Here is a 20,844-nt window from a genome sequence, read left to right as displayed (position 1 = left end):
CACAATAGGGCTGGGTAGACACAGACAACATCCCAGAATCACACGCACCCGGGGCGGCCCGTGCCTATAGGCAAACTAGGCAGCCGCCTAGGGCGCCAAGTTGCATAGGGCACCAAATTCCAAACCCTGCCCCTTCCATTTCCCATTCCCTTTCCGGTGCCTTACCTGGAGCACGGCTTCCCTGCGGCCAGGAGGGAGGTAAGTCCTGGGAGAGGCAGCACGCGGTGGGGGGGGGAGGAACGTGGGGGAGTTGGCCCCAGGGGAGGAGGAACACAGGGGGGTTTCCCCTGTGCTGCGGGAGCGGGGGGTTGCCCCGGGAGAGGCGCATGCTGTCTTCTCTCTGGCAGGGTGGGATCTTGGGGGGGGTGCAGGGGACTCTCTTCCTCAACTGGCACCCTGTTCCCTCTCCCCGGCCCCCAGCCCCCGAACTCCATCCCCAGCCCCCAGCACTCCATCCCTGGCCCCCGGCTCCCAGCCCCAGAACTACAACTCCATCCCCAACCCCCTGACCCCTCAGTCACCAGCCACAGAACTCCATCCCCAGCCCCTCAGCCGCCAGCCACAGAACTCCAGCCCCAGAACTCCAACTCCATCCCCAACCCCCTGGGCCCCAGCTCCCAACCCTCTTGGCCCCCAGCCACAGAACTCCAGCCCCAGCCCCTCAGCCCCCAGCCACAGAAATCCATTCCCAGCCCCTCGGCCCCCAGCCACAGATCTCCATCCCCAGCCCTCCTCTCCCCAGCACAGAACCAAAACCCTCAGTCGATATCTGCCCTTGGGATTGCGGGCAGGGGGGGGGGGAGACGCAGATTGCATGGTTCGCCTAGGGTGCCAGTTGCTGGCAGCAAGTCTAGGGCCGCCCCTGCACGCACCCCCTTCACAAACCTCCCTGTTAGCTACTAGTAACAGAAGATTTACACTCATACAGGTTCTGGGGCTGGGTTGATATCAGCCGGATTACACATACCTGCCAGGCCATAATCACACCCCATACCCACACAGTTATACCCTGAACACCTAGGAGGATACAGTCTCTGCCATTGTTCCTTCTCTGGATCTGGAGTTTCCTGGGGGTGTTGAACAGTGATTGGAGCATCCGTGGGAGCATGGGGGTTAGATGGTGAAGTTGGAGTGCTCAGCAGCTTAGTTTTCACCACTTCAGCTATGGCCTTCTCTTTAGCACATCTTGCCTGTGCTTCCACTTCCACTCACCTCATCTGTGCCTCTAATTCTGCTAGCCTTGCCTTGGCCTTCACTTGTGCACGCTTCACCTCGGCCTCTATTTCTGCTAGCCTCACCTGTTTTTCCACTTCCACTTGTGCTAGCCTCGCCTCCCTTTCTGCTTTTATTTGTTTCATGCATAGTAAGAACTCCACTTCTTTCTTAGTTAGAGGTCTGCCTGAAGGAACATGCTCCTGTCTCCCCTCCTTAGGGTGTGACTCTTCCCTGGAGCAAGACATCTTGCCCTGATCTAGCCTAGCTATCCAGTTGCCCCGAAAGCTAGAAAAAAAAACTGGGTTGGACTGTCTGGCTTTAGGTTACCCTTTGTGTGCCTCTCCCCAAGGCAGCAACAGAAAAGAAAAAACAAAACTCCAAAGCTTGCAACTAGTCAAAAGAAAAATCTGTGTCCTTTTAAAATTCTGCATTCTCAAAATTGTCAAGGCTGTTCCCCACTCTGGCACAACTAATGCAGAAGTGGGGCCCCACAAAAGCACCCCAAAACCTTGTCTCTACAGGCTCGGGTACAAAAAACTTCCTCCCCAAATCCTAATACCCGGATTTGGGGAAATCCGCTGCCACCACCCAAGTAATTCCAAGAAAACCAGGTAAAACTCTCCCCTGCCCCAACCTCTTTTTAACTTGGAGTTGGCAAAAACAGAGGGGATTCACAGACAACAATGGACTCTGCCCTTATAATTAGGCACTGAGTCAAAGGACACAACAATCAACCAATTCCGGTTAATTAGAAAAAAGAAAAATTTTTATTATCAAAACAAAACTACCGTTGCAAGCATAGTAAAGTGGCTAGATGGAAAGAGCCACTAACTGATCTAGGTACTCAGGTGGACCCCCCCCCCCCCGGGCTAACAGCTTTAATTACAAAAGAGAAAAAAATGCACTTAACAGCTCAGACATTAGTTTCAAATTTCCAAATCAGGAAAAACAACAAATCCTGACCGACTATCTAAACTTTTCCCTACTTACACCTTATAAGAAGTCCATTCTTGGAGAGAGAAGTGTCTCCCATCTCCCCCAGTCTTGGAAGAAAAAACTGCTCTAAAACTCAAACCCAGAAGAGAGAGAGAAAACCCCCTCTCTTTCAGTTTGAAATTCCTACCTGCATTGTTATTGGCTGACCACCCAACACCTGGCTAGGTACAGGAGGAATTAGTTAACCCCTTAGTCACCAGCTGCTGATCAGCGCTCCTGATTATGAGACCTTGAGAGGAAATTGAAATGTTCACATCCAAGGGTGACGGGTCCATCATCAAGGCAAGATTGGCATCATTATCTGCTCCCACACTGGGGTCTGCATTCTGTAAGAGGTTCAGGAGGCTGCTGCTGCTGGCTCTAAACTTTGCTGTCTTTTGATTTTGAACTCTAAGGTCACTGACTCGATCCCTGCAACAGACCCACCTGTGATTGGGCTCTGGCACCTTACCAAGCCTGCAGACACCAGCGCAGAGTCCTCACTCAGGATGGGTCTGAGGCCGTCGGTGGCAGCAATGGATTCTCCCGTGAGGGTGTAGTTGAGGCGCAGGGTGATGGGGGTTAAGGTGTCCTCAGGGCAGAACTGGAAAGACAGAGACATGTTGGGCTCCTGGAGGGAAAGGGAGGCTGGGCAGGATCCAGAGAGAGGGTTTTTTGCTAGGCAATTTGGAGCAAGGGGCAGGGTGGAAGGTACAGACACAGCAGGAGGGGAAGAAGCTGGGACCCCCCCACACACACTCACCAGTAACATTATCTGGTGCTTCTCACATTTCATCTCAATGCCCAGACGGAGGTCCCCGCTCAGGACGGGGCCAGTGGAGCCGAAGCCAGCTCGGATCTTCATCCGCCCAGGGTCTAGGGCCAGGCTGTATTGGATCATGCTAAAGATCTCGTCACCTATGAGGGAGGGGAAATGAGGGTCAGAGAGAGACTGAGAATGGGACTCTCAAGGGGAAATGGGACATAGGTCTTTTCCCCCAAGGGCGCTGGCTCCAAATCAAGCCTCAAGCAAGGGGCGGGCTGGCTCAGGAAAGTGGAGAATGGGGAATAGGTTTGGTCTGACCTAGGTTGTCCCTGGTGCTCTTTGTGATGGTGAAGCAGATCTCTGTCTCGCTGGCCTCCGTGCTGAGTTGCTCCTGCTCCTGGCAGTTGATGGCTGAGGTGGGAATCATAGTGGGCTGGAAATTGATGGTGATTCCAACTCTGAGCACTGGTCTGGACCTGGCATGGGGGGGGCAAAGAACCATCGTCAAGCTACTCCCTGAAATGAGGCCAGGCCCCATTGCTCCCCTCACCCTCCCACCCAGCTTGGAACTGCTCCCAGAAGCTCAGGGAGACCTATTATGGATGCATAGCACTGCCAGAGCAGATGTTGGGGGAAGAGAAGGGAACAGAAAAGCTGTCACACACACACACACACACACACACACACACACACGCAGATGTTGGGGGAAGAGAAGGGAACAGAAAAGCTGTCAAACACACACACACACACACACACACACACACTGTATTGCTGCTATGTGTGGGCTTGTCTACGCTACAGATAGCTGAGTTTAATAACTAGTTCTCATTCTCAAAATGATGCTTCAAAGCCTCTCTGATTCAAATAGCCCCCCTTGCACCCCTGCAATAGCCCTAGTATCTGGCTGCTCAAAATCAGCAGCTAGACAATCTGCCTCAGCACACCACGCTGGACAAGCTTTTCATCCTTAGCCTCACAAAGACGAGAGCGCTTAGGGTATGTCTACAGGATGCAAATGTAGTATACCGAAATTGCTAATGAAGGGCAGGATTTAAATACAATGAGTTTTAACAGTTATTCCGAGAGAAGGGTTTTCTCTCGAAATAACGCATCTACACAGGGCGATTTATTGTGCAATAATGCAATTTCAAAATGGTGGCTGGACGCAGTTATGCTAATTAAGCATGGGATATTTCAATCCCCACGCTTCATTAGCAATTTCGGTACACTACATTTGCATCCCTATCTCGAGATAGGGAGCAAATGTAGACATACCCTTACAGAATAGCTATAACAATTAGAATGTTTTCCTCACTTAGATCTAATCTGCCATAAAGGCAACACCAGCACACTTTTAATCTGCTAAATGCACATTCCACAATCATTCTTCATCTACTCAGACTATTGATGAAGCTCTAATTGCGCAATCCAAGTTTCCCATGTAAGGCTTCATGAGCCATAGGAGTATAGGTACACTGGGTCTCCCAGGATCACAATGAGTATTTCAACATATCCCTCTGTAATCTTTTGGTCTGGAAAGACAGTCACTGCTTGCAGCTTTCTGTACAGGTCCATGTTTCTGCCAATGCATGTACCATGAACCTTCCCAAATGACACTGCCTTGATGTCAATGAAACACTCATGGGGATCCACAGTCACCTGCAATACTATAGTGAAGTGCTGATGTACTCCATGATGGTCTAGGGACAAAGCTGGAATATGCATTCCATCAATTATCCTTCTGCAGTTTCTCATTTCCACAAAGCCATTCACTATTTCATGCACAATATCAAGAGTCATTGTCTTTCATAGCAGGATTCAACTGATGGCCCTGCACACTTGCATTAACACTGCCCTTGTGATTGACTTCATGACTTCAACTGATTTGCAACCAACTGGTAATAGTCCAGGGTAGCCAGCATCTACAATGCAATCATCATTTGCTTCTCCACCAAGAGGGCAGCCCTCATTTTGGTGTCCTTGCACTGCAGGGATGAGGGGAGCTCTGTACACAGTTCCAAGAAGGTGGTGTTCCACATCCAAAAGTCCTGTACCCACTGCTTATCGTCCCAGAGCTGCACAGTGATGTGATCCCTACCAGTCAGTGCTTTTTTCCCCAAGCCCAAAAGTGACAGTCCACTATTTTCAGCTGTTCTGTGAATACCAAAGCAATCTGATGTTGTTTCTTTCCCTTGCACACAGCAGGTGGAAGCTCATGATACGCTGCCCCACCATTCATGATGTATTCGCAACAGTGACCGCAACAGCAGAAAGCCGTGCAGGATCCGTCCTTTTGGACAGAGATGGCAGGCAAACAGTAAAGAAGGGCCACTGAAAAATTCTACGGAATACACTTGAAAGCCGATGGAATATTGGGATGAAAAGAACTGCATCATGGGATAATGAGCCTGCATCCATGATGCACTGTGATCCACTCCACCTTCCCACCACTCCTTGCTGAAGAATGTGGTGAGTAGAGAGACAGGTACCCACAGTTCAATGTTTTCACTGTCAATGCAACAGCACCAAGTGTAGCTGTGCTCTGCCGACATAAGGAGCTTAGTATGAAGATGCAATAGTGATGAAATTATAGCACTTTTTGACCGTCGACCTCACTTGTACTGAAAAAATTCCATAGCATAGACAAGGATTGACATTGCCCTGTGGGGCAGGGGCAGGACACAGAGGGACTCACCTCAGCAGCAGGACCTGCCCTTGTGCTCCCACCGCGATGTCCGGCAGCCCATCCCCCGTCAGGTCTGTCCCGCCACTGACGGCCTGGCCAAAGTAGTGCAGCCTGCTGGGGAACTGCGCCCCCCCTATGCGCTGTGGGGCAGAGAGAGCAGTAAGGAGTGCGGAAGGGATGGCTGATCTTATAAAGTGGGCAGCAGAGAGAAAGGGCTAGGAAATGGGTGAATCTTCTGTATAATGATCATTAGGGGGCAGCAGAGAGGAATAGGAAAGGGGCAGCTAGGGGCTCACCAGCATTAGGGGGCTATAGGGCGCCATGATGTCACTTCAGGGCTGTGTGCTGAATCTTCCCTGCAGGAGCTGGGCTCACCTGTCTGTACCGGGGACTGAGGCCTCCCTTTTCCCCATGGAAGATGTACAAGGCTCCGTGGTTGTTGTCCTCCATGGGGGCCCCGATGGCCACGTCCGTCTGTCCGTCCCCGCTGATGTCCCCGATTTCAGACATGCTGGCCCCGAAGCGCCCAGACACCTGCCCCACCTGCCCCTGCAAAGTCTTGCTGCAGATCAGCGTCGCCCCCTGCAGGCCCATCCAAAGAGACAGGAGAGGAAAGGATCAGCACTGACTGCCAGGGGAGAGCGCCCCCTACAGAGATCCTTCCCTGCTCCCTGCAGCACAGCGCCCCCTAGGGATGCTCTGGAGCACTAGAGCCAGCACTGACTGGGAGGGATGAGCACCCCCTACTGAGCTTCTATCCTGCTCCCTAGAGCTCCACTCCTGCTACTGCCATTCTCATTGTCGCAGCCCCACAGCACTCCAGTCAAACTAGAACCTCAGGCCACCCATCTTCCCCATTGCACCGTCCTCTTTCTTACCGGCCAGTTAATCAGGCAGACACAGACCCGGCCTCCGGTCGAAGGTGTGTGGTACATGGGGGCTCCAATCAGAATCAGGTCTGTGTTCTCATCACTGTTCAGGTCCACAGCGCACAGTGTGCCCCCAAAATATGAGCCAATCTGGAGATGCAGATAAGTTACCCCTCAATTTCATCCCCTCTCCTTTCTCCTCCCATTGGGAGCCTTCTGGCCTAAGGGGAAAAGGATTCAGCCCAAATGTCCATTCCATCTTTAGCATCAATCTTCTGCAGCACAGCAGGTGGCACCATCACTGTGTGTGTTCTTGAATGTAAATCTTGCAGGTAAATCTTGGCGGGACAGGGATGCTGAATGTTAACTATCAGAGGGGTAGCTGTGTTAGTCTCAATCTGCAAAAGCAGCAAGGAGTTCTGTGGCACCTTATAGACTAACTGAAGTGTTGGAGCATAAGCTTTCGTGGGCAAAGACCCACTTCGTCAGATGCATCTGACAAAGTGGGTCTTTGCCCACGAAAGCTTATGCTCCAACACTTCAGTTAGTCTAAAAGGTGCCACAGGACTCCTCGCCACTTTTGAATGTTAACTGCGGTTCAATTTTCTCTTAAAGGTTGGACTACAAATAAATTTCATTTGCTTATTAAGCCACTCATCACCTTTGTATGGCTGGAATGTATAGGCAGTTGGAGCTTAGAAAAATTCACTGTAATTGTGGTGTGATCTTTTCCAGGCTGTTTACATCACTAATAACATTATTTTCCTTGTCTGAATCTCTCTTGCCCAGATCCACAAAGCTAATTATGTGATTAACTCCTAACTTATCTGCCACTGTGATCCACAAAACCTCTGCATGGCTGCCATTGACCCCTGTAGGTACCTAAACTGACTGGGTGCTTAAGTTTTTGCAGTAGAATTTCCTCATATTGATGCTTCAAGGGCCGCACATGTGCCTTACTGCCCTACTCTAAGCAACCAATTGCCCATTTCACATCACACTCCAGTACGATCCACAAACCGTGGGAAAACAGGCGCTTCTCCATCTAATTCCCCTGTGGAACCTCTCTGGTACCAGTGGCCAGCAGAGAGTTGACTCAGCATCTACAATTTCCCATATCAGTGCTCTACCCCTGTGCTGTGGGATATTCTTATATAGCCTCCCTCAGTCTCTAAAGTTGTTCCAGTTTAACTAATTAAGTCTGAGTTGGGCCACAGAACATGTGCACATCACAACTACCCCATGCTCAGTGGTCAGAGCACTCCTTGAGAAAGGGCTGATCCCCGTTAAAGCCTTCTCCCCAATCAAGCAAAGCAGGGATTTGACCAGGGGTCGCCCATGTCCTAGGTGAGCATTCTAAACCTTGGGCTGCAAGGGAAACTCTCTCCTCCAGCTAGTTTGAAAAGATCTTGGCATCTCTGAGCATGCCTATTGGATGAGGCACACGCTGTGGGCTAGGTGAAAGAGTGTCCATTGTGCCTTCCTCATGCATCCATCATTGGCAGGGGCAGTTGCCTTCCTGCAGCATCACAATGCCTAAGTCCCTTGGTGGGTCAGGGCCTCCATCTGTACCTGTCTTATGAGTTCTGTCTAGACTGTCTAGAAGGCAACAGCAGTAGGATATTGGAGAGATGCTGAATGTGAGCTGTGGCGCAGTTCTCTAACCCAGTCAAGCTTACTCCCTGCCTGAGGCTCTCTCACTCAATTGTGCCTGAAGGTAAAACCAAACACAAAAGTACACAATGTCAAAACCTTAAAGGCTTCCTCCAGAACCCTGTTCTCTCATATCCATGTTCCATATTACCTGCTCTCCCATCACCTCCGATCTGAATGCCCATTCCCCACTCTTGGTATCTCGGCCGAACAGGACGACTTTGCCAGTGTGTTGGTAGCGAGGGGCCCCGACCACATATCTGCTCTGCCCATTGGCTGTGACAACCTGAGATGAATAACCTCAAAGGAAGAGAGGGACATGGGGAGGTGAGAAAACAGCTATACAACAGTGTCATGGGTTGGACCACCCCATTTGGTGTGCCACCTCATGTACTGGGGTTTCACCTCTACCAGCCTGGATTCCCTCTCCGTTTTGCTGAATTATGTTCTCGGGCCTCCTACAGAACTCATACCCACAAAGGGCACACCCAAGTGGAGTCACATACTGAAGACAGCGCTGTGTGACAGGACTCGCCTGGCTCTTACGTGCACATCCCTTTTTGGGGATAAACCCAAAATACTCCCGTCTTGCTCTATGCAGAAAGGTCTGCACTGTGCAAGCTCATAAAAATTTGCCTTCTCCCTCAATATGGAAAGAGGTATGCACAGCTTCTCCACTCTCCCACCCTCCTATGAATTGCACAAACTAAGTTATAATACAAAAGGTGAATGTTAAGGGATTATAAGGGAGAGCAAACAGAACAAAGCAGATTGCCTAAGTTAATAAACATAAACTGCCAACTGCGCTGAGCACACTAGACAGGTAAGACAGAGATGAGCAGATTCTCACCCTGAGTGAGAAACAGGCAGCGGATTCTTAAGGCACAAGAGGACCTGGCTTTCCCAGGCTTTCATACTCAGGCTAAAAATCTTTCTAGCTCAGACTGTCACATCCTACAGTTCAGTCCTTGCCTCTACGGTGTTTCCAGGTGTGTTGTTGTAGGGACAGTGAAGCTCCCTCTTTGATGTCATTATCACCATTTTAAATCTTCCCACTTGCTAGAAACTTCTTTTGCTGGGACCTGGGTCAGACAGTTCCCCTTGTGGCGTGCTATCTCGGAGAGGTTTCTTTCGTACCTAGTTCCTGGGGTAACCCTGGTGCTTGTGCCCACTGCCCCAATGATCCGGGTAACACCTTTTACTGTTGTACCTGGAAAGCTGCTGTGGGTGTTGTGAACCTCACCTCACGTTTCAGTAACATGTACGCAGCCAAACACCACAGCTTTACATACAACAATAACACAAACAATCCAAAGAGATGTTAATGTTTAGCAGAGCAAGACTTTTAGAATGATCCCTCACAGGACATCCTTTGGACACAACACCCCCTCCTTACAGGACAGTGAGGGATCTTGGGATCAAAAACAGTGCTACACAGTGATCCCTTTCTGAGAACAGAGATGCAGCCACCTCTGGGGTGAGGAGCGGGGGCTGTTTACATAGGTAAGGGGAAATCTTTGAGTTTATTCTTACCAAGATAAGCATCATTCATGTCCCTGGAGGTTCTGGATATGTTGATGAAGCTCGGCTTTCCGCTATTTCCATACAGGTAAATCCCACCGGACCAATCATAGGCCCCCACTGCTCCCAGCACAGGGCCATCCTAAGCAACACATACATCGCAAATGGGACTGATTACAAGAAACAGACAACACAGCATGTATGTATCCTCTGGCACTGTGCTGGGACACTGGGGAAGGTGGTGATGAGCAAGGCAGAGAGCACCCCCGACTGGGTCCCCACACCAATCACTTAATATAGCACCCCCTAGTGCCTGCCCTGAGAGGGAGGGGAGGGTGCCCCCTTCACTGCTCCGGACTAGGAAAGGATTGTCTCCCCTACAAGCACTAGGCTAACCAGCGCCTGTTTAGCTTGAAAGTGCTGGCAGGGCCCCAGCGCAGGGCAGCATATGACACACTCTAGGGCCAGGCATCACTCACCAGGGACAGCAGGGAGCTGAACCCCTCCTGAGACATCTCCAGCTGGAATGAGCTGCCACTCTGGGACTGGGTGCCTGGAGGGACAGACAGACATGGGAGAGACCATCATAGAGGGGAAAGGCCCTGTGTCCCACTCCCTGCTCCCCAGAGCCAGCCCTTCCCCCCACCTCGAGGCTGGATTGGATCCAGCACCCCCCAGAGAAAAGGTCCCTGTATCTCATCCCTCACAATCCCTTGAGCCAAACAGGGGGGCCTGGATGACAAAGGTATCAGGGGTATTCATGAAGAAACAGCAGTAGGTAGATATTGGAAGGAGAAAGAGAGAATATTTGGGGCCTATTTGACCTCTGGATTCCCAGCAGCCCCCCATCACCCATCTGGGCTTTGAGAACTATCTCTAGAGCCCCTGGACCAGTGCAGCCCAGCCCTGGCTCCGGTACCTTCGATGGGGAAGATCTTCTCCTGCAACTGGCTCTGGATGCCCTGGAGGGCGTCGAAATTGTCCACCCAGAAGACGTGCTGGTCGGCGGGAGCAGAGGCGATCTCTCGGAGCTCCTGTTGGGCAGCATAACTGGAGAAGGCCCGGCCAACCTTCACAGGACAGAGGGAGTTGCAGGGGAGACCAGGGCATCAGCATCAGTCACAGCCAAGAGCCCTGGGCATGTACCCACCTGCTTGAGCCCTTCTGGGCTCTACAGAGGCACAGCTCAGCCAACACCAGGTGCCACTCAGGTATGCAGGGTGGCTCTGGAGCAGCTGGTTATAAGTATCACTAGTGTGAGGAGACGGGCCCACAAGGCTGGAGTTATGGGGCCTGCCCCATTTCAGAACCAAGTTTTGTAAGTTGTATTGGCAGCAGGGCACAGGTGGCTTCTCACCATGAGGATTGCTAACCCTCTGGGGCATACATGACTGAGTCCCCAGGGCGCAGGGAGGGATGAGTGTGGGCCATGTCTCTGGGGGCGCCTCAGAGTGGGTTGAAGAGATGGGACCACCGAGTTAGTCTGGGTGGGTTGTTTCAGCCAGTTCTGCAGTGAAGTGCAGGCACCTCCCAGTCGTTGGGCCCAACATAAAGCAGTGATTCCCAAACTTTTCAGCATCACACCCCCTTTTTTATTTTTGAGAAACCCTCATGCCCCCCTCCCAAAAAAATAGCAGCAAAACTTGGGGTGGGATTGATTGGTGGGGTGTGGCTGGGTCGCCTCGTGCCCCCCCTGGAATTTCTTCAGGCCCTCCCCCCCCAGGAGGGCACGCCCCCCAGTTTGGGAACCCATAACAAGATCCAATGGCAGGAATCCAATTCAGATTGGAAAGAAGGTGTCAGGTTTAACCATGAGGGAAATTAACCACAGGAGCAGCTCACCACAGGAGTATCCTAGGATATGTCTACATTAACACCTTACTTCAAACTAGGGTGGCTAATGTAGGCATTCGAACTTGCAAACGAAGCCCAGGATTTAAATACGCGGCAGTCAGAAGTTAATCCAAACTAAATCCTTAGTTCGAACTAAGGGGATTTAAAAATGGCGCCCGCCAGGGAACATGCAAATGAAGCCTGGGATATTTAAATCCCGGGCTTCATTTGCAAGTTCAAATGCCTACATTAGCCACCCTAGTTCAAACTAGGGGGCTAGTGTAGACATACCCCTACAGAGGTAATGCTTACCAGTTCCAGTTAACTGGTAACCCATGGCAGTGGAGCAGCATGGGCTACTCTGACAGGGACTCCAAGCAGGAAGCTGTGGCAACCCCAACCCCAGCTTAGATCTTGCTTAGTTGGTTAACTGGTTAAATGTTGGAGGGCAGGTATAGGGTCCAGAGTGACCTAGACAAATTGGAGGATTGGGCCAAAGAAATCTGATGAGATTCAACAAGGACAAGTGTAGAGTCCTGCACTTGGGATGGAAGAATCCCAAGCATTGTTCCAGGCTGGCGACCGGCTGGCTAAGCAGCAGTTCAGCAGAAAAGGACCCTGGGGATTACAGTGGATGAGAAGCTGGATATCAGTCAACAGTGTGTCCTTGAAGCCAAGAAGGCCAATGGCATAATAGGGTGCATTAGAAGGAGCATTGCCAGCAGATCTAGAGAAATGATTATCCTCCTATATTCGGCAATAGTGAGGTCACATCTGGGCTATGTCTACACTGGCATGATTTTCCGTTAAAAGCATTTCTGGAAATGCGCGTCTAGATTGGCAGGACGCTTTTCCGGAAAAGCACTTTTTGCGGAAAAGCGTCTGTGGCCAATCTAGATGCACTTTTCTGCAAAAAAGCCCCGATGGCCTTTTTCGCGATCGGGGCTTTTTTGCGGAAAACAGTACTGTGCTGTCTACACTGGCCCTTTTGCGCAAAAGTCTTTCGGAAAAAGACTTTTGCCCGAACGGGAGCAGCATAGTATTTCCGGAAAATCACTGACGATCTTACATGAGATCGTCAGTGCTTTTCTGGAAATTCAAGCGGCCAGTGTAGACAGCTGGCAAGTTTTTCCAGAAAAGCAGCTGATTTTCCGGAAAAACTGGCCAGTCTACACACAGCCCTGGACTATTGCATCCAGTTCTGGGCCCTCCCACCATAGAAAGGATGTGGACATATTGGAGAGGGTCCAGTGGATGGCAATCAAAATGATTAGGGGGCTGAAGTGAGAGGCTGAGGGATCTGAGTTTATCTGGTCTGCAGAAGAGCAGAGTGAAGGGGGATTTGATAGTAGCCTTCAACTTCTTGAAGGGAGGTTCCAAAGAGGATGGCAACAGGCTGTTTTCAGTAGTGACAGGTGACAGAACAAGGAGCAATGGTCTCAAGTTGCAGTGGGGGAGGTCTAGGTGGGATATTAGGAAAAACTATTTCCCTAAGCGGGAGGTGAAGTACTGGGATGGGTTCCCTAGGGAGAGGATGGAATCTCCATCCCTAGAGGTTTTTAAGACTGGCCTTGACAAAGCCCTGGCTGGGATGATTTAGTTGGGCTTTGAGCAGGGATTGGACTTGATGTCTCTGCCAGCCCTAGGATTCTATGAAAGTTCAACCAGTTAATTGATTAACTAGGAGTTTACATCCCTAGTGTAAATGTGCCCTTTGTCTTGCTGCTGATGCCCATTTTAATCTCTTTGATCCAGCAGTTTAACAGAGCTCAATGTCAAGTGACTGAGACCAGTTTGCAGAGGATAGGAGCTGCTATTTGAGCCCCAGGGCTTGTGTAAAAGATTTTATAAGAACCAGGTGACTTTGCTGTTTAACTGGGAGGGGGCAGTATTTCAGGAATCCCTTCTTCAAATGACCCCATATTTAGACTCCTAACCCTAACCTGTGTCCCCATGAGGTAAACCAAATTTCATGGCAATCTGAGTCAGCACGTGGACTGCAGGGCAGGCAAAAAACCTGACATCTAAACTAGAAAATGTTGCTTAAGCTGTACAACAGGAGTTTCAGCTCTTCTATAAAGTCACACATTGGCCCAATTACAACCCAGCATCAGTTTTTCTCCTTAACCCAAAGGGGTCCCACCTCCCCACCCCATCTCCCCGTCCCATGTTCCTAGACATGGCCTCAGACTCACACCCGCTCTCTGCCCATCCGTGGCTCACCCCGATGGCATAGCGAATGATCCCAGCTTTCTCCGCCTCGGGAATAACGTCTGAATAATTACGCGGGTCTCCAAATTTCTGCCCATCTGTGATCACAATGAGAATCTTGGTGGCCTCCTCCCGAGCACCTTTCCAAGAAGTGAACAGTTCCCGCCTGGAAAGGGGAGGGTGGGGAACACATGGGAGGGTTACTGATACATAACCACACCTAGCTCCCATCCACTGCTTTGGTATTGCTGATCAGAAATGCCCTTGTCATTGTCTCCATTTTACCGATGGAGAAACTGAGGCACAGGGTGCGGTTGTGACCTAGAGTCACCCAGCGACAGGGATTCAGAGTTGGCCATAGTACCCTGGAGTCCTTGTTCATGGCACTGCTCTAACCTATTGGTGCCCACTCCACTCCCAGAGTCGGGGACAAAGCACAACGGTGCTGAGCTAAGTTCCCCCTAAGCCGCTCCACCATGCAGCTTCCCATAAAGCCCCACTCAGGGCTGCAGCAGGGAGAGATGTGAAGCTGCTGTGGCCACAGCCAGAGGAAAAGGACCTTTCCTCACCAGCCCCAGCAGCAAGCCACCCAGGTAAGCCCAAGCCACCTGTCACCCAATACTGAGCCCCTCCAGCCCTGAGCAGCCTGTTGCACCTCAAACCCTCACCTCTGACCCACCCCAAAGCCCACACCCCCAGCCCAGAGCCTGTACCCCTTTCTGCACCCACAAGCCCAGTCCAGAGCCTGTGCTCCCCCTGTACCCCAACTCCCCAGCCCAGAGCCCCTCCCTAAACCAGGGGGCCCTCCTCTGGCACTCCAAACCTCTTACTTCAGCCTCACCCTGGAGCCTGCCCCACAGCCAGAGCCATTGCACTCCAACCTTCTGTCCTAGCTCTTAGAAACACAGACAGCTGGGTTTGTGATGACCAGGAGAACCGTATGATGACTTGCCTGCCTGGTGCAAAAGTTATGGCTCTCAAGACATCTAGATAGACTTATACATGTGGAGGAGCTGATGGCCATGGTACTTAGAGGTACCAATGACATATGAAAGGGTAGGCGAGACGTCCTGGGAACCAAATTTAGGGTGCTAGGAAAGAGATTGAAATCCAGGACCGAAATGGGGGTGGTCTCTGAAATGCTTCCAGTTCCACACACTGGGCCAAGTAGGCAGGCAGAACTGCAAGGTTTCGATGAGTGGATGAGACAATGGTGTAGGCAGGAGGGGTTTAGATTTATTAGAAACTGGGGATGCCATATGAAGACAGATTAAAAAGCCTTAGACTTTTTATCTTAGAAAAGAGGAGATTAAGAAGTGATATAACAGAGGTCTATAAAATTATGACTCGTATGAAGAAAATGAATAAGGAAAAGTTATTTACTTGTTCCCATAACATAAGAACTAGTGGTCACCAAATGAAATGTATAGGTAGCAAATTTAAAACAAACAAAAGAAAGTGTTTCTTCATGCAATTTGGAGTCAACCTGTGGAACTCCTTGCCAGAGGATTTTGTGAAGGCCAGGACTTTAACAGGTTCAAAAAAGAGCTAGATAAATCCATGGAGAATGGGTCCATCAATGGCTAATAGCCAAGATGGCTAGGAATGATGTTTCTAGCATCTGTTTGTCACTTGATTCCCTGTTCTGTTCATTCTTTCTAGGGGCACATAGCATTGGCCACTGTCAGCAGACAGGAAACTAGGCTACATGATCTGACCCAGTATGGCCATTCTTATGTTCTTATAGTCTTAATTTTGTTATGTGCACCAATATGAAGCTGAGGTGTTGCATGTCACCTCCACATTGGTGCACATAAGAAAAGTCATTGCATTCAGGCGTGGGAAAAATTAGAGGAGACACTGGTCCTGAGTCCCTATATCTAGCGTGCAGGCCCTGACAGCTTTTCCCTGCAGAGTCCACACAGGCAGGAGGGCAATACCTACACCACTTTCCAGATGGCGGTGGCTGTGTGCGTTGTTCCATGAAGCTGCTTAACTCCCTGGACAAGATCATCCGGGTCACGATTACTCCTGTACTCCGTGAAATCAAAGTGCTCTTTAAATTTATTGGAGTACTGCCTGAGCGCGAACTGCAAGGGGAGGCACAGAAAGAGAGAAACAACCCGAGGGGGGAAGGGTAAGAGAAGCAGGAATCGGACTCAGTCAAGAGCTGGGGCTGGCAGTCAGGTGGTAGCCAGTTCTGTGGGAACATTTTCCTGGTTCTGGATGCAAAATCCATTGCTGTTCCCTGCAGCACAGTGCCCCCTAGCACCGCACTGGGACACTGGGGTCAGCCCTGCCTGTGAGGGGCAGGTAAATAAGCAGGGTTCTGCCTCTGCCTGTTACCTGCGTGTCAGTGCCATAGAAACGCTTCATGATCTCAGAGAGAAACGTCTTCATCTTTCTAAAGTCCTCAGTTAGGATGCTGCTCGAGCCGTCGATGAGGAGCACAATGTCCGTGATATGTTTCGGGCACTCTGAGAGGGACAGGAAAGAAGTACGTCCTGATTCATCGCCACAAGGACTGAGCTGGGAGATAGAACTAGTCTGAACCAATTGCCCATCTAGCCTGATATTCCACCCCTGACAGCCACCTCAATCAGACCACTTCAAAGAACAGTGGGGCTACCCCCTGGGCCCTACATTTTGGGGGGTCCTGTGGGGCCCAGATTGGTCCAGTGGATTAGCAGAAGGCCTGGTGTTGGCAGCAGGAACTGGGCCCATCCCTGCACTCACTGGCAACAGTGGGAAGTGTGAAGCAGAACAATGTGGCTGAGGCTGGATGGGTCATGCTGCTTCCTGCCATCACCACTGAGTGTGAGGGTGGCCCTGAGCCCTACTACCAGCGTCAAGATCCCGCTAATCCCACGAGCTGCATTCCTCAACTTAAAGGAAGGAGTAGAATGGGGACAGGGTAGGGGCAGAGCAGGGGCATGAAGAGGTGGGACCGGGGTGGAACTCCTATTTCCCTGGGAGGGTGGGGAAGCACTGGGATGGGTTCTCTAGGGAGGGGGTGGAATCTCTGTCCCTAGAAGTTTTTAAATTCCAGCTTAACAAAGCCTTGGCTAGGAGGATTTAGTTGGGGTTGGTCATGCTTTGGGCAGGGGGTTAGACTCAAAGACTTCCTGAGGTCTCTGTCAGCCCTAGGATTCTATGATTCTAACAGGGATGGCAAGAGGCAGGGCAGAGGCTGGACCTAGGATGATGGAGGGGGGTTGACCTGGTCTCCACACACTTCCAGGGACATCCCTGTCAATGGCCCCTTCTGTCAGAATATCATCCCTTCCCTGCCATTGAGGGAATCTGAGAACAGAGCGTGACGTGCACTGGAGTGAAAAGTGCACCCACTCCCTCCCAGAGCTGGGGACACACTCCAGCAGTCCTGACTCCCAGCTCTTACTAATGTCCTGAATCAAACCAATCAGCCCCCCTAGGCTGGTATCTCACCCCCTATCAGACTCATGGGCCCATCCAGACCCATCTGCCCTGCACCTCCTCATGGCCCATGTACCAACCCATAACCCCAGAATGGGAGTACCCCCACTCATGCTGGTGTCACCCTTCACCTGGCTGGGTGTCCGGGATGCGCTGGAGTTGCTGGAGGCTCTGGTCCAGGAGGAAGCAGTAGCCATTGAGGTGCATGTTCTCCCCGCAGGCCCGGTGCACTGTGGGGCCGCAGGCCTGGGACACAAGAAGGCACAGGGTCAACAGGTGTCCCTCTGAACAAAGCACTGAGGGTGGGGGAAGAGGGACTGGGGCCTGCTCCCCCCCTCCCCACCCGTGGATATGCAAGGAAAGGACCCCCTTGGGGAAGACAGGACACCAGGACTGAGCACCCAACTCCCAGAAAGGAGACAGGGGAGCCCCACATGGGCATCACCTAGTTGCCACACACCCTGCAATGGCTACACTTAGCCACTGTCACCTGGTTGCCAGGCACCCTGCTGTGTCCATGCACAGTGACCATCACCATGGCAACAACCCCCCTTTCAATGCTTCCTGCTAAGTCAGCACAGTGACGAAGGCATCAGCCAGTTCCCTCCCTCCCATCATCATCTCACAGCCCCTATTGCAAAAGCAAGGCTGCCTAGCTTCCACCGTTCCCTACGTTACTGGGCAGCCCCTTCAGTTACAGGTGCTACCAAAAGCTCTCGCATAGTAACCATGTCGTCATGGTAACTTCACCCAATTGTCATCTCTGCACCATTGCTTCAGCCACGCCTGACACCGCCCAGTTACTACCATCCGTGAGGAGTGGGCTTTGGGGGGGGAGCTGTCCCATGGAACCACGAGGGAGCAAATGCTGGACCCATGTCCCAGCACCCATCTCCCCTGGGTATGGTACCTACCAGGAACTGGGAACCTCGCGCAGCCAGAGATAAACCGAGAGACATGTTCGTGGAATCAGCGGGCCCTGAAAGGGCAGAGTAGGGCTGTCAGGGGGATTCAACCAGAACATCAGATCAAAAAGGGACCCAGACCATTAAAAGTCCTGTTGGCAGGGCTGGCAGACTCCCTACCTGGCTCCGCATGGCTCTCAGAAGCAGCGACGTCCTACACAGAGGGACAAGCAGGAAGGCTCCATACACTGCCCCCACCTCATGCCCTGGCTCCACAGCTTTCATTGGCCAGGAATGCAGTCAATGGAAGCTGTGGGGGTGGCGCCTGCAGGCAGAGACAGCACCCAGTGCCAAGAACCACCTGGCCACCCCTAAGCCTACAAGCCATTTCCAGGGATCCCTCCAAGGTAACTGCTGCCGGAAGCCTGCACCTCCCACTCCTTCCCATACCTCATTTCCCTATCCTAGCCCAAAAACCCCTCCTGCACCCAAACTCCCTCCTGGAGCCTGCATGTCCTCCTGCAAACCAACCCCTTGCCCAAGGCCGGTTAAATGAGCGTGTGAAGTAGGGGAGTGACGAGCAGACAAGGGACAGGGCAGGGTGGATGGAGTGAGGCCTCAGAGAAGGGGCAGGGTAAGAGTTTCAGTTCTGTGGGGTTAGAAAGTTGACAACCTGAGGGAACAGATGCACCACAGGGAGAGCAAATAAACTCTCCTCCCATCCCAGGATAGGCTTGAGGATTTCTCACTCCCAGCTCCCCCTGCTCTAACCACTACACCCTGCACAACTGGGGACAGAACCCAGCAGTCCTGGCTCTCACCCCACAGCGCAGAGGCCCTACTCTGGATGGGGATCTCCTGGCAGCTTTTGGAGTGCATGTCACACTTGTAGACTTTTCCGGTTTCATTCACATTTCCCATCTGCAGTGGGGCCCCAATAATCAACCTGTGGGGAGAAAGCAGGGGAGTTCAGGAGGTGCCTCATCACAGGCCCAGGAAGGGCAGCCCAGCCAGACAGCCCCCTCAAGGGTGAGCTCAAGTCATGTGGGGCTCTGAGTCCATGTTTGGGCCTTACCCCCCAGTCTTGGCATTCCCGAGCTGCACCACGCTCTGCCCGAACCCCGCGGCTGCCTCCTGGAAGGTGGTGGGTTCCTCCACATCCACGCTGAATCCACGGCTGGGGGCCAGCACTGCAGGGGTTAAACAGTCTCCAGTTAGAGTTTCCCCTGTGGAGAACAGGCAGGTGGCTGGGGGCCAGCTTCTTCTGGCTACAGGACTGAATTCCAGCTCCCCCGCACAGACACACACACAGCTCTCTCCAAACCACCAAGCCCCACTCCTCTCCCAATGCCAGGAATAGAACCTGGGTGTCCTGACTCCCAGCTCCTCACCACCTATTCCCTCGTATCTAGCCCCTATATGACACACATCATTCCACACACTCATTGGCCTAAGGCCACTGCCAAACACCCCCACTGAAACATAAATCTCATAAGCAGGGCCCTGCTAAATTCACTGTCCATTCTGATCCATGTCATGGTCACCAGATTTTAAAAATCACAGATTTCTGCTTGCGGCTCTTTTAATCTGAAATGTCACAGTGTTGAAATTGTCGGGATGCTCATGCAAAATGGAGTTGGGGGATCACAAGGTTATTGCCAAGGGCATAAATGCCAACTTTTCCTCTTTCTGAGGAGAGTTCAACTCTACACACACACACACACACACACACACACACTGCCCTGTTCAGACAGACAGCGACGGGATTAGTTCTTCTGGCCACAGCATCACATTGCTGAGTTTGTGTCACAGGAGCCAGAGCTGAGACGCCCCAAGCTCAAGTCACACACAACACCAAACAGCCTACACTGAACCCCAAACACAGAGGGTAGCCAACTCCCTGGATGCAATGCCACCCCTGTAGGACTGGCCAGGGGCAGTGGGGAAACCCCTCCCTGACTGGTCGCCCTTTCCGCCTCCTCGGGAAAGGCAGCCAATCAGGCAAATGAAATTGTGGGAGAGAAGTAGGAAGTGGCGATAATCTGTCAGGGTGGCTCTGCTCTCCTCCCCCCTCTCCACCCCGCAAGCCCAAACCTGTGGAGCAGAGATCCCTGCTGGGAAGTAATAAAATTCCTCCAGATTTGCAGGAGGGGCAGACGTGGGGGAAGTTAGATGCAGAATTGGGGGGGGGGCAGGCTGGAAACTTTGAGGGCTGGATGGAGAAAGGGCAGGGTCAGGCAATTTCAATCTTCCCTTCATGCTGCTTTCAGCCCTGTCTCTCAAACTCACCAATCCCAGCTCCAAGTCTGCCCACCACCCCAAAGTCTGCCTGCCCTTATGCTCTGCAAGGTTCCAGCTTCACAGAGATGTGACATTGAAAAAAAAGAACCTGTGGTGACTTTTATACCAAGACATTACCAACCAAGTCCCCTTCCTACCCACAAACCCTAGCCTTGGCCCACATCCTACCAGGCACACATGCCCCATGGAGCAAGTGAATCACACCTGCCCAAAGTATAGTATAGCCCTCTACCAATGCATTCTCCTGCTCTCATATTTAACTCACAATTGTGAAGGACTTGTATCTTACATATGCTCACAGTCACTACGAGACTATGTTTGGGGCAGTGCTCTGTCTAGTGTTAACAATGGTCCTGCTGGAACACGTTGCCATTTGTTTTCACAAATTTAACCTTGGATGCCAGCCCCCCTTGCTATCGCCTGATGAGAAGCTATGCAGAGCATGGAAACAGCCTCACAAAATTCAAGAGGATT

The 20,844-nt window shown here is 51.6% G+C and overlaps 1 protein-coding gene across 13 annotated transcripts in view; it reads right to left on the bottom strand.

Moving 5' to 3' along the window:
* The window catches only part of LOC102462624 (integrin alpha-D), a 71,152-nt gene that overhangs the window by 26,819 nt on the left and 23,489 nt on the right, over window positions 1-20,844 (bottom strand). For 10 of the 13 annotated variants that reach the window (XM_089778889.1, XM_089778891.1, XM_089778888.1 and 7 more), the window contains 17 exons: window positions 19,145-19,259; window positions 18,891-19,015; window positions 18,079-18,143; window positions 17,296-17,410; window positions 16,076-16,206; window positions 15,674-15,819; window positions 13,742-13,895; window positions 10,605-10,755; window positions 10,165-10,238; window positions 9,698-9,827; window positions 8,316-8,464; window positions 6,521-6,661; window positions 6,018-6,224; window positions 5,652-5,782; window positions 3,275-3,432; window positions 2,954-3,108; window positions 2,663-2,794 (listed from right to left, as the gene is read on the bottom strand). In XM_089778889.1, coding sequence (XP_089635015.1) covers window positions 2,663-2,794; window positions 2,954-3,108; window positions 3,275-3,432; window positions 5,652-5,782; window positions 6,018-6,224; window positions 6,521-6,661; window positions 8,316-8,464; window positions 9,698-9,827; window positions 10,165-10,238; window positions 10,605-10,755; window positions 13,742-13,895; window positions 15,674-15,819; window positions 16,076-16,206; window positions 17,296-17,410; window positions 18,079-18,143; window positions 18,891-19,015; window positions 19,145-19,259 — 2,279 coding nt within the window. The other 3 variants (XM_089778892.1, XM_089778898.1, XM_089778895.1) reach the window with 2 other exon arrangements.

This window comes from Pelodiscus sinensis, chromosome 5 (genome assembly GCF_052426305.1).
Source record: "Pelodiscus sinensis isolate ZL-2025 chromosome 5, ASM5242630v1, whole genome shotgun sequence".
In the NCBI taxonomy this organism is placed as follows: Eukaryota; Metazoa; Chordata; order Testudines; family Trionychidae; genus Pelodiscus; species Pelodiscus sinensis.
Note: the sequence above shows the minus strand (reverse complement) of the source record. Positions and strands in the feature narration are given on the sequence as shown.